Below are 13,312 nucleotides of genomic sequence, written 5' to 3' on the forward strand. Positions count from 1 at the left end.
AAAAATTATTTTTTGGGGGGGGAAAGGGGAAACGTTGACAGCTATGGGTGGGGGAGAGGGAAGGATCGGGGCCCGGGGGGGCCTGCGCGTGCCTGGGGGGGGGAAAGCATGATTCCCTCTCTATTGGTGGTTGGGAGCACCTCTGAGCAAACGGCGAGTGGGGGATCACCCGTGGGGGGGATCCTTCCTTTCCCCCCCCTCACGCCTCTTCCACGCGGGGGAGTCGCTGGGCAGAGCGCCCCCTGGCGGGGCTTCCACCCACTGCACCTTCCCGGGAGGCGCGCCTGCGCGGGAGGCCCCTCCGGTGCGGGGGCGTGGCTTCCTTCGGGTGGGTGTGGCGGGACACAGAGCGCGCTCTCTCGCTCTCGCTCTCCCGCGCGCGCTCATTCTCTTGTCTGGTCCCGCGCAGGAAGTGACTGGGCGGCCTCGGCCCCGCCTCCCTCGAGAGCCCAGGCTATAAGTAGGCGCGGCCCGCGCGCCTTCCGAGACAGAGCCGTGTGCGCACGAGGTCGGGCGTCAGCGCTGTCGGCGACGCTGATTGGCCGGGACGGGCGGACGCCAGCCAGGGAAGGGAGAGGAGCAGCCGGCGCGAGGCGGCGACACTCCCGGGCAGACGCCGCTCGGGTCAGACCACCTGAAGGGACTCCGCCGGCGACGCCACTCCTACGGGCCCAACTCGGTGAGGCGGAGGCCTGAGGCGGAGAGAAAGAGCGGGCGGGAGGGCGCTTCTTCCTCCTCCGGGTTTCCCTCAGGCGGGAGCGGCCGTTACGCGCAGGCGGGAAACGCGGGTCTGCCGGCCCTCACAGAGGAGGGGCGGGGAGGGGCCCCCGGGAGGGGAGGGGGAGGGGCTCGACGCCCCCCCTGGAGGGAAAGGGAGCGAGCGAGCCCCCGCCTCGGACTCCTGTCAGGACAGGCCGGTGACCTTGGCGCGGGCGGGCGGGCGGCATGGCTGCTGGTGTGGCCGGCCGGCCTCTTTGTCCCGCGCGGAAGCCGGCTCAGCGCCGCCCTCGGAGCGGGGAGGAAGCTCTGAGCGCCTGGCCGGGGTGAGGGGCTCCCCCTGGAGTCGGACAGTGGGCAGAGGCGGCCCTGCCTCTGATGTCTGTGGGGTGCCTAGTCCATCTGGCTCAGTACAGTGGTACCTCGGGTTACAGACGCTTCAGGTTACATACGCTTCAAGATAGAGACTCCGCTAACCCAGAAATAGTGCTTCAGGTTAAGAACTTTGCTTCAGGATGAGAACAGAAATCGTGCTCTGGCAGCGCAGTGGCAGCGGGAGGCCCCATTAGCTAAAGTGGTGCTTCAGGTTAAGAACAGCTTCAGGTTAAGAACGGACCTCCGGAACGAATTAAGTTCTTAACCTGAGGTACCACTGTACTTAATTCGTTCTGGAGGTCCGTGCTTAACCTGATACTGTCTTAACCTGAAGCACCACTTTAGCTAATGGGCCTCCCGCTGCTGCTGCACGATTTCTGTTCTCATCCTGAAGCAAAGTTCTTAACCCGAGGTACTATTTCTGGGTTAGCAGAGTCTGTATCCTGAAGCGTATGTAACCTGAGGTACCACTGTATTGCCTCAGCCGTGGCTCTCGGGGGCTTGAGGCAGGAGTCTCCTCTTCCTACCTGGTCTGCGGACCTTCCATGTGGTGGGCGGCATGGGCTGACTGACGCAAGGCTTTTCTTCTTTTCTCTCTCCTCCCCTCCAATTTCCTTCCAGGATGAGAGACTCCCGGTTGCTGCCTCCTTCTTCGCACAGACGTCCTTCCTCCTCCTCCTCTTTCGCAGCAGGATGGCGGACCAGGCAGCTCCCCTGAGCATCTCTTTCAGCCAAAGGAACTTGACCACAGAGACTGGCATACCCAGCTTATAGCAGTGACTTTCTGGCCCTGCAGTATTTAATTTTGTAACACTATTTATTACAGTATTTTTTTAATCATACCTCAGTTTTTGTTTACACATCAAAGTAACGAGTTGCTTGTTGGGAGCCGCCAAAGTTAGTTATCATGGAGACAACCACCGCCACTGTGAGGAGTTACATCACCACCGCCCTGAGCGGCACGGCCTCCTCAGGCCCCTTGGTAGATTTCCTGTGGATGCTGATATTAGGTTTTATCATTGCCTTCATCCTGGCATTCTCAGTGGGTGCCAATGACGTAGCAAATTCCTTTGGCACCGCCGTGGGCTCTGGGGTAGTGACCCTCCGGCAAGCCTGCATCCTGGCATCTATCTTTGAGACGGTGGGCTCTGTGTTGCTTGGAGCCAAAGTAAGCGAGACCATCCGGAAGGGGCTGATAGACGTTGAAATGTACAACAGCACCCAAGAGCTGCTCATGGCTGGCTCCATCAGTGCCATGTTCGGTGAGTAAAACATCCATTCCTTCTTGCCTGCGCTTGGAAACTTAAAAACACTTGAATGTGGCTCACATTGTTCATGCTGGGTGTCTTGCTGTGAATTAAAACTTCAAGTGGCTCAGTTGTTGCCCAAAGTCCACTTAACCACTTTGCTTTTCTTTCTTAGGCTCAGCTGTTTGGCAACTAGTGGCTTCGTTTTTGAAGCTTCCCATTTCTGGTACACATTGTATTGTCGGGGCGACAATTGGCTTCTCTCTCGTTGCCAAAGGACAGGAAGGAGTCAAGTGGTCTGAATTGCTTAAAGTTGGTAAGCAATAACCTTATGACCATCTTTTCCTTAATAAACGCAGGCCTTGATTTCAGTATGTAATTTTAATGTGGCAACAGCATTGTCTTGCAGTAGCAAATATTTAGTGTGCCCTTAATTCTTTTCCAGTGCTGTCCTGGTTCATCTCTCCCCTCCTTTCTGGCATCATGTCTGCTGTCCTGTTCTTTGTTGTCCGTAGGTTCATTCTTTCCAAGGTAGGTCGTCTTCCCAATAAAACCTGATGTTCATATGAGATGAATGTGTTGGGTGGGGACTCCTGAAACATGCTGATGCCGGCATGTCAAAACTCACATTGGGAGCCATGAGCTTTATTAACTGAAGCTGGAATGCTAATAATGGATTGCAAAATGTGCCCCCCCCCCAGGTAGCCTACAGGCCTACTGTAATTTTTAATTCGTGTCTGTGGACAGCTTCCACTTGGCTGGACACTTGCCAAGTGTTGGCATTTTTACTTTCCTTGGCACTGAGTATGCTGAAGAGAATTTTAAAAAAAAATAGTTTAGTGTTCTAGGCAGAACAAATGCTGTGTAAGCCACAGTTTAAAACATTGCATATGTGGCTTATGTGAAATGTAATTAAGTTTTCCCCAGCAGCAGATTCTCACATCTCTCTAAAAGATGAATTGTCTCTGTTACAGCTGTCCAGAGTCCTCTGTTGAGAGGTTGTTTCTTTTTATGCAGGCACATGGCTGAATAGATCTGTAGTCCACAGTCTGGCCTAGACTAGATGGGAGGGGCAACAGCAAATTGCCACTGGCAACTTTGAATCTAGATTTGAGTAGCATTGTATTCATTTCAGAGACCCAGTTTCAATTGTATTGTGTTAAATCATGCTATGATAGTTACAAAGCAATGCATTTGTAAAAGTGGGCAATTCCCCACAGAAATGTGGGCTTGAGTAATGTTTCACTTATGTGGTATCGCTGTGAGCAGAGGGGACCTAGGTTTGCCAATTGCGAAACTCCTTGTCTTGTAGGCAGATCCCGTTCCGAATGGTTTGCGTGCATTGCCCATCTTCTATGCCTGTACAATCGGGATCAACCTCTTCTCCATTATGTACAGTGGTGCGCCTTGTAAGTAGACATTGAAACAAGAGCTTGAATTTTTATAAACCTTTATTAACTTCTCAATCAAACAAAGAATTTTACCCCTTTTGCTTTACAGGAATGACTTCTCCTAGAAGGCAGCTGGCCTGGGCCAGTTACAGAAGGCTGCAGGCTCAACCCTAGATAATAGTTTCCTCCCTCCTACCCAAGAGGCCTGCCTGCTCACAATCTAAATGGCTAGTAGAGACCTGTTCTCCTTAGTCCTCACAGAAGCTGCAGATTCTGACAGCTTAGCTGCTGATACTGGGGTGCCACAGGCTCCCTCCTTTAATTACCTGCAAATCCTGACACTCTCCTCTTCCCCCTCCCCCTTTGCCTCTTTGCTGAGACCTGGGATGCTAGCTGCTGAGAAAGAAGGGGGCCTTCTCAACATTCTGCTTAATGAATTCAGGCTCACGGCAGGGCAAGAGGCCCTGTGGTGTTTTTTCCGATGATGCCTTGATTGCGTTTGATCCCAAATAATTCATCCTGTTATCCTCTCGCCCCCAAGAAGAGCTGCTGGCAACCAAGTACTTTGAAGAGGAATTCCATGGTCCTTTCTTGTGGCTTTCTGGGGTCTCTCAGTTGAAATCTTAAACTGTCTGTTACTAAGAGTAGGAGAAAGAAGCTGCCTTCTAGTTCAATAAATAAGATGTAGGATTAGGTTGTGACTGGTGGAAAGCAGATGGGTGTCAGGAATTCTAAGTTGCAAGTTGTCTGATGAAGGTTAAAAGCTTAGATTTGAATATTGGTTGCCTCAAGGTGAGAGACGGTGGCAGCTCTGACACAAAGAATATGGGGCAAGGGTAGGCTGTGGCGCCATGTCCCACTTGAAGTGGGGGATGGTTTGCGCCACAGTTGCTCTGTGGTACTTGGGGGTCAGATAAATGTCAATCACAAATTTGTGGGCTCCCTCCTGGTTTTGCCTTGGAGCCTTTTGTTGCTATTGACACATTCTGCATCTAGCCTCATCCCTTAAGGGGGTCAAGTAAACAAAAAGTGCAGCTAACCATGGAAGCGAGGGGTGGGGGTGGGCAGGGAGAAGCAACTTGCATCCAGGTGTGTTATGGTTGGAGGCTAAGACCTAATTTGAACTACCTAATTCCAGCAGGGCAAATCCTTTTCTGTAAACGAGGCCTTATACTGTGAGAGACCATGAAGTTTCTGTAGCTGGGCCACTTGAAGTGCTCTTGGGCTAACTCTGTAAAAATACTCTTGTGAGTCTGAGACAGGTTTGGGAAGCCTGATGATGTTTCCAAGCTTCACAAACACTGTTAACGGAGGGAGAGTTTGAGTATGTGGATGTTGGATGGAAAGAATGTAACCTGGCAGGTTGTACCTTTTACTTCTGTTAAGCTGCAGTTGTAACTTTGAATGCTAGACTTCATGGCCTGTTGATATGGAAGACATAGATGTTGCAGATCTCAGAAGAGCAAGAAACCCTGGTCGCTAAACCTTCTATTCAGCTGGGGAAGAGCTCTTTTGTGCTGGGAAGGGCCCCGCCGGCCTTGGGGTTTTCAAGATGCATTGTTTTATTTCCTAGTGCTGGGCTTTGACAAACTTCCCGTCTGGGGCATCGTCCTCATATCGGCGGGGAGCGCTGTTCTGTGTGCTCTCATCGTCTGGTTCTTTGTCTGTCCAAGAATGAAGAAGAAAATTGCACGTAAGTACATTTAGAATTGTACATAATGTAATCTTGCAAATGTATATCTGAATGCAGTGAGAGGCTGGCTGTTTGCTTTCAAACTTAATCTAAACATGAAGCGCCCTTCATGCGTCTTCCCACAAGGCACTTAACTGGCACAAATGGATGTCTTCTGGATTTTGTGCAGTTGAGAACTTAAGAGCCTTTTCTGTGTGCACTTGTATCTGTTCCCTGTGTCAGGCCAAGTGACAAAAGGCAGTCATAAACTCTATGCACATAGGTGGTAGGAAAGGGATACCCAAGAGAGGCATGTCTGTCACATCTAAAGCCCTGGGTGCAGAACCCTGTGCACATCCTCAGCCTTTTTTGCCCAGTGTTTTCACAGATGCTATAAACAGGATTCAAAACCTACTAGCTCAGGGCTGCTGCTTTAAGAGAGAGGCGAGGCAAGGTTTCGGGCATCTCTTTATGCACATTATGAAGGCTTTCTCATTTGTCCTCCTGCAACTTCCCTTCCTTCTGCAGAAGAGATCAAATCAAGTCCCTCTGAGAGTCCCTTAATGAAGAAGAAGAGCAGCCTGAAAGAGCAGGATGAGGCCAAGGTGGATAATAAGATTGCTGATGATGATGACCAGAGGAATTCCCCTACCGAAGGGGAGCCATCCTCTGTGACCCACAGAGCAGCTGTGGAGGAAAGGATGGTCTCCTTCAACCTGGGAGAGCTGGAGGAGATTCCAGAGCGGGAGCGGCTGCCCAGGGTGGAGATGAAGGAGACCAGCATTGACAGCGGTGAGTTGGCTCTGAAGCGGGGCATGAGGGGTGGGGCAGCTCAAGCAAGTGTGAGCTGTGATGCCAGGGCAGTTTCCCTTCTTGTGCCAACCCGGACTTTCTGCCTGCAGGAGCCATGTCCTTTCCAAACGGTAACCTTGCCCAATTTAACCAGGCTGTCAGCAGCCAGATGAGTTCCAGCGGGCATTACCACACGGTGCACAAGGACTCTGGCCTGTACAAGGAACTGCTGCACAAGCTCCACCTGGCCAAGGTGGGGGACTGCATGGGCGACTCCTCGGCGGACAGCAAGCCCCTGCGCCGCAACAACAGCTACACCTCATACACCATGGCCATCTGCGGAATGCCCCTGGACTCGTTCCGGGTGAAGGAGCCTGAGCCAAAGGGAGCGGATGAGGCGGAGAGGCTGGCATGGTCTGGATCAGATTCCAAGAAGAGGATCCGGATGGACAGCTACACCAGCTACTGCAACGCTGTGGCCGACCCCCACCCAGCTGACGTGGACTTGAGCCAGGCAGAGAAGGGTGGCAGCAGCGGCTCCCTGGATGAGTGGCACGACCAGGACAAGCCAGAGGTGTCCCTCCTCTTTCAATTCCTGCAGATCCTGACGGCCTGCTTTGGATCCTTCGCCCATGGGGGAAATGATGTGAGGTCAGTGGCTGGGCAGCTTGAGTGGTTTAGAAAGTTCTATTTTCCCATAAGGCCCTGCCTTTAATGGAGCCTTTGGCAAAGTGGCTCCCTGCTGGGGTTTTCCCTTCTTTGTCTTTCCACTTAATTGACCCCTGTGTGTTCCCTTTTGGCAGCAACGCGATTGGTCCTCTGGTTGCCCTGTACTTGGTCTACAGAACAGGCGACGTGTCTTCAAAGGTGGCGACACCGATTTGGCTCTTGCTGTACGGTGGTGTCGGGATCTGCACTGGCCTGTGGATCTGGGGGAGGAGGGTCATTCAGACCATGGGGAAGGATCTCACTCCCATCACACCATCTAGGTAAAGTGGAAAGCTTTTTTGCTTTATACTGAGCACGCTGAGGGGGGGAAGTAAACTGTGTGGTTTGGAGGGCTGGGCTGGAATGGAGCTGGCAGATGTACGGACCCTGCTAGCTGAAAAGGTCTTGGTTTTGTCCGCTTGCTTTGAAGGTGTTTAGAACTCGGTTATGTAAGCATCAGTGTGAAGGTTTTTCATCACACCTAAAGTATTCCTGATGCAAGCTTACCGTCTCTAACAAGAAAAATAACCCCCAGCAAAGCTTCAGCCATGCCTTCTTCTGAAGCAGTTTTTGTTTTCTTTAGTGGATGATCTTGACCCACTGAAGGTGGTGGACTCTCCTTCATTGGAGGCTTTTAAGAAGAAGTTGGCTGCCCATCTGTCAGGAATTATTGAGCTGTGGTTCCTTCATGGCACGGGGTTGGACTAAATGAGCTTTGGGGGTTCAACTCTGTTTCCACAACCCTTCAACTATCTGTCTTGTTCTTTTCACCCTTCGAGCTACTTCTTTCTGACAGTGCCGCATGTTTTCCTCTTCATACCTGCTCAGTTTCTTCAGCTTTGCTTCATGCCCTTCCTGAGTTTGCTTGGCGCTTTGTAGCCTTCAGCCTTTGAACTGGGTAGTTGTGCCTTGTGCGCAGCGGACAAGCCTTTCATCTGTGCCAGCCTCCCCTGGGGGCTTTTTCCTCTAGCCTCCTTGATGTGTAAAGGTTTGCTGTTTCAGTCTTGGCAGCAGAGCAAAAAAATGTGACTGCTAGGACTCTTTATCTCTTCAGGGCTCACACCTATCATAAAGGTGTGTGTTTGGCTCTGCAGATGCCAAGGTGCCCTGCATCACTCACCAGTGCAGCAGCCAAAGGCGCTCACCATTTCCTCCTACCTTAGAGCAGAGGGAGGGGTAACAGGACAATTGCAGGCCCCTTTGGAAGCTCCAGGAGGCAGAGGAAGGCTGGGTGCTCCTTGGCCAGAGGGTGGTGAGCGTAAATTGTGATATTGCCAGACATGGATAATTTAATATTGTGTCCTTGACTCTGTTGCCAGCCCTGAATGAGGCCTTGAAGAGTGTGGGTGTGTCATCCTGGGATGTCGATTCAGGCTCACAGCTAGACTTCAAAACAGAATAATGTAGAGTGGGGCAGCCAAATGTTACATGGTTAGCAGTAACTGCAGGGTCCCTTTTAGCTGCAGCTGGAGGGCAGAGTGTCAGCTTCCGCAAGAGCTATGAGCCCATGTAGGGTAAAGGAAGGAGAAATGTCAGGGCAGTGGAGGCTGTAGTTCACTTCCCAGCCCCAGCAAAAGGGAAAACCAACTTTAAATGGAAGGGGTGGGGATTGTGACAACCTTGGGCTCCACTTTGGGAACCCTAATATATTGAAGCTGCCCAGTGGCTCAGCCTAACACCAGCTCTTTGTCCACAGTGGCTTCAGCATTGAGCTGGCATCTGCTTTGACCGTAGTAATTGCTTCAAATGTTGGCTTGCCTATCAGCACGACTCACTGCAAGGTAAGTGGAAGAGCTTCTTGGCGTAACACCTGGATCTATGTCACTGTCAAGGGCAGTCCAGTTGAGGATCAGGGGCTCTACAAGAGCATTTTGGGAAGAAAGTGGGTCTACAGAGTGGCAGATTTTGGCTGGCTCAAGAACCGGGATGGGGTATTGCATTTTTATTCTCATACCTGGGCTGGGAGAGAGTTGTTTGCTCAAGGCCACCTCTGCTTCATGGCTGAGCAGGGATCTGATTCCTGATCTTGCAGATCCAAGTCCTAGCACACTTTCCCTTTTGCCTCTGTCTCAGTTTGAGAACTGGATTAAGCTTGCTTTTAAAGTTCATTTGAGCTCTAAGGTAATGGAGAGTTCTTCACACGCTTCATCGTTTTGTGAACTGAATGAATTCTGGACTGTTCTGACTAGCCTTTGTGGCCCGCCTGCCTTGGTGCCTGGGACTTTCAGATCTTATCCCTTGTCAGGAGTGCTTGTGCAAGACCTGTGCTTTGTCCCTTGCTGCAGGTGGGTTCTGTGGTCTCTGTGGGATGGCTGCGCTCCAAGAAAGCCGTGGACTGGCGCCTGTTCCGCAACATCTTCATGGCCTGGTTCGTCACAGTCCCAATTTCTGGTCTCATCAGTGCTGCCATCATGGCACTGTTCAAGTACCCCATCCTAGGGCGATGAAACAGACATGCCAGCAACCCTGTAGCTTTGCTGCCCACAAGCGCCTGTCTGCATATCCTTGCCAAGTGGCTGAAACAGTGTTAGGGTGATTCCACCATGTGCAAGAGGGGCCGGTTGTCTTCTTGATGCTGTACCTGCTTTTACGCGTAAATCTCTTGTCTTGGAACTAGAGAAGTCCCACTTCTGCTGGGCTGTGAATAATTGTGTCTACATTTCTATACTGTTTTGTATTGAGCTTTAACTTCATAATGTTGTTAGACCTATCATTCTTGTTCTCTGAGCTGAGCCTTGAACCTGGCGAGCACAGTGAGGAGGAGGGAGTAGCTTAGCAGAAATGTATGTGATGAGGGGCCACTTTTATAAATAAAAAAACTTTTTAAAATAAAGTAGGCTGGGGTGTGTTTTGGGGGGCGGCAGCGCTGAATCTTTGTTTGGAAGTACATGGTACTGGGGCCCAAGACAGCCATCTTGTTAAATACGCACCAATCCAGTTTGGCTCAGTGAGCCAAGAATGTCTGCCTGTGCAAGTGGCTTCACTGCATGATTTGGAAATGGCAGCACCTGTAGAGTTGGAAGGTGACCCCAAGGGTCATCTAGTTCAACCCCCTGTAATGCAGGAATCACAGCTAAAGAATCTCTGGCAGATGGCCAGCCTCCCAATGAAGGGGAATCCATTACCTTCTGAAGGATTCCTGGAGATAGTCCTCTCCTTTACGAATGAAGGGGCTATTGATGTCTGCTCAGTTTGCACAGCTGGAGGCAGCAATGCTTCTGAACGCCAGTTTCTGGTAACCACAGGAGGGGAGAGGGCTCTTGGGAGTGAATCTACTTGAGGGTCTCCAGCTAGGGCATCTGGTCGGCCACTGTGAGAACAGGTTACTGGACTAGATGGGCCATCGGCCCGATCCTGCAGGTTCTTTTTTTCCTGAATGATCCAAATTTGTTCCTTAATGTCAAATGCACTTGCAAAGATAAACATTAAAACGTTAACTAAAAGGTAAAGGTACCCCTGCCCGTACGGGCCAATCTTGACAGACTCTGGGGTTGTGCGCCCATCTCACTCAAGAGGCCGGGGGCCAGCACTGTCTGGAGACACTTCCGGGTCACGTGGCCAGCGTGACAAAGCTGCATCTGGTGAGCCAGCGCAGCACACGGAAACGCCGTTTACCTTCCCGCCAGTAAGCGGTCCCTATTTATCTACTTGCACCCGGGGGTGCTTTCGAACTGCTAGGTTGGCAGGCGCTGGGACCGAGCAGCGGGAGCGCACCCCGCCGCGGGGATTCGAACCGCCGACCTTTTGATCGGCAAGCCCTAGGCGCTGAGGCTTTTACCCACAGCGCCACCCGCGTCCCTTTAAAAACGTTAACTAACAGGCCACAAAATCAAAGAACCAGCATGAAAATATCAAATATTTGAACCATTGCCAAAAAGCTCAGGAAGATCAAAAGGACTTTGCAGAAAGGCAGGCGCCTGGGGAGATCCTGTGAGGCACCACCTTCAAAGCAGTCCCGTATATTTTCTAGGTCCCAGCAAACAGACTGGGTGCCTTAGGGGATTGATATACCACAGGTGTCACATGATACCAGCCAGTCCTAACTAGTTATCTGGCAGACACATTCTGTCCTGAGGGCAGTTTACGGAGACAGCCCCATGTAATGAGCCTGACCTGCAGGTTACTGGAGCATGGAGCGCAGAGGCCCTGCCCTGCCCACCTGGTTTATCATGGAAGCTAGGAGTTAAGGCATTCCATTCCAAAGAATGGGTCTGAGCTTTGCTGAGGTCAAAGTCGAGCTGTCCAGGGGAGCCCTCCACTTCCATGCTGTTCTGTCCACCTTGCCTTAATCCCTTCATCCCTTGAGGCACATATGGGTGGTGGTGGGGGAGACCTAGAACTTCTTTCATCCCCCTTGAAGATGGTTAAGCATATTTTCTGGCATGCCGTCAGTCCTGGAAGATCATAGCCAAATGCTCTGAGGAGCATCTGGCACACTGGTAAGTGGGCGCTTCAGCAGCCATGTGGATGAGCAGTTTAACTGCAATGTTGAGAAGCTGGTCCTATTTCATGCAGCCTCCTGTTGCCTCTATAGCATGCTCTAATCTTCAAGCTGCACCCTGTAATTATATAATTACTCTTCCCCCCACTGCTGGCTCCGTGGACTTGTGAGCTGGGGTGGGGGCAGCAGGGGAGTCCTGCAAGGATCTGTGCTGGCCCTGAGGACTTCCTGCCCTGTAGTCACAACTGCAGATCGTTCTTTCCCAGGCAACTCTCCCCTTCCTGGCATTTTATCTCATCTCGTAATCTGCTCTGAAGAATATTCCATGGCTGTTAAGTCCTGCTGTTGGGAAAGTGGTGAGAGGCAGTTGGGTAACTGTAATGTAATGTAAGCAGAGCCTGGTCGGCATCTAGTTATGTGGCTAGCCAGCTACAGTGCCTTCCTGAGTGTTCCTCTGCCCTGCAATTGGTATTCAGCTCCAGTTGGAATGTCTCAGGGGGGCTGGGGTGATCTAGTCCACCGTTTCTGGTAGCAGCCAGCCAGATGTTCTGGTAGCTCCCATGCATGGCCTGGGCAGATGGCCTCCCATGTTTGATCCTCCCCGGGAAGCCCCACAGATAGCACACTGCAGTAATCCAGCCTTGAAGTAACCAGTGCATGAACTTTAGTTGAGAGTTCTGCATTGGAGGATGTTGGACTAGATGAGCTTTGGGGTCCCTTCCAACTCGACCATCCTATGATTCTACTGTGGCAAGGCTTTCCCGATCCAAAAATCAATGCTTCATTGGAAAGTGGGGAGGTACAATTTGCCTTGAAGGAGTCAGTGCTGCGCCCCCGCTCCTTAAGAAGACTCCTGCCCTGGCCCCATAAGTGTTAACAACTATTGCCCAGTGGCAGATACCCACTTTCTGGACAAGGTGCTTGAGAAGGTTGACTGTCTAACTTCAGGCATGTTTGGAGAAAGTGGATTACTTAGATCTGTTCCAATCTGGCTTCAGGCCTGGTCATGGCATCCAAACTGACTTGGTTGACCTTGACTGATGACATTTATTGGGAGAGAGATGAGAGTGTTGTGCAATCTTGGCTCATTCTCCTCAATCTGCCGCTTAGGATAGTGTCCCCAGTATCCTTCCGGGCAGGTGTGCCATCTCCTAGGGGCTGAGTCCAATATGCAGATGATGCCCAGCTCCATCTCTCTTCCACCTGAATCAGGAGAGGTGGTTGAGGTGTTAGACCAGCGCTTGGAGGCAGTGATGGGTTGGATGTAGGCCAATAAATGGAACCTGAGCGCTGGAAAGACGGAGGTGTGACAGGCCCCAGATTCTCAGGCCCAACAGATGGGGAGCTGACTTGCCCTTGGTGAGGTTGCGCTCCCTTGGAAGGCGCAGCTTTGGAGTTTGCTCCTGGGTTCAGCACTGTCACTGGACTCTCAGCTGACCTTAGCTGCCTTATTTCAGCTCTGGCTGATCTGCCAGCTTCAACACCGTTTGGATTGAGATGACCTGGTACGTGGTAACTTCCAGATTGGATAATTGAAGCACACACTATGTTCTTTGCCAGCTGCTCTCCACAGCCATTTTCAGCCTAGCCCACCTCACAGGGTTGTTGGGAGGACGAAAGGGGTGAAGGGAACACAGCTGTTCAGAGGAAGAGCAGAAGAAAATCCAATTCTGATGGTCTGCAGAACATTGAGGCTTGAGACTCTCTCGGAACTTCTCCTTCACTGGAGGTTTTTAAACAGGTTGGGCAGTCATCTGTCAGGAGTTAATTGGCTGTGATTCCTGAATGGCAGAGAGGTTGGACTGAATTAACCCTCAAGGATTCCTTCTGACGCTATGATTCTACGGCTATCCATCTTGCGTTGCTCTGGAATGGGATGCTGAACCGTTCTCTGAGGTCCAGAACATTGCAATATCGGTTAGCAAAACTATGCTGCCACCTCTAATTGGTTTTCTTACAGCTCTAAGAT

General features: G+C 51.3%; 1 protein-coding gene across 1 annotated transcript; it reads left to right on the forward strand.

The window, feature by feature from the left end:
• The first annotated feature begins 484 nt into the window (after positions 1–484).
• Positions 485–9,731, forward strand: SLC20A1 (solute carrier family 20 member 1). Its single transcript, XM_053401282.1, has 11 exons — positions 485–679; positions 1,714–2,354; positions 2,515–2,655; positions 2,785–2,874; positions 3,656–3,748; positions 5,304–5,423; positions 5,931–6,194; positions 6,305–6,845; positions 6,998–7,183; positions 8,599–8,683; positions 9,188–9,731. The coding sequence occupies exons 2-11, from the start codon at positions 2,000–2,002 to the stop codon at positions 9,347–9,349; spliced, it is 2,037 nt and encodes a 678-aa protein (XP_053257257.1). The 5' UTR covers positions 485–679; positions 1,714–1,999; the 3' UTR covers positions 9,350–9,731.
• Positions 9,732–13,312: the final 3,581 nt, after the last annotated feature.

The sequence above is a fragment of the Podarcis raffonei genome, chromosome 8 (genome assembly GCF_027172205.1).
Source record: "Podarcis raffonei isolate rPodRaf1 chromosome 8, rPodRaf1.pri, whole genome shotgun sequence".
Taxonomy (NCBI): domain Eukaryota; kingdom Metazoa; phylum Chordata; class Lepidosauria; order Squamata; family Lacertidae; genus Podarcis; species Podarcis raffonei.

Coding starts and splice junctions, on each gene's coding strand:
- SLC20A1 (XM_053401282.1), top strand. CDS start 2,000: ATGGAGACAACCACCGCCACTGTGAGGAGTTACATCACCACCGCCCTG. Junction 2,875..3,655: donor GTTCATTCTTTCCAAGGTAG/GTCGTCTTCCCA, acceptor TCTTGTAGGCAG/ATCCCGTTCCGAATGGTTTG. Junction 5,424..5,930: donor AATGAAGAAGAAAATTGCAC/GTAAGTACATTT, acceptor TTCCTTCTGCAG/AAGAGATCAAATCAAGTCCC.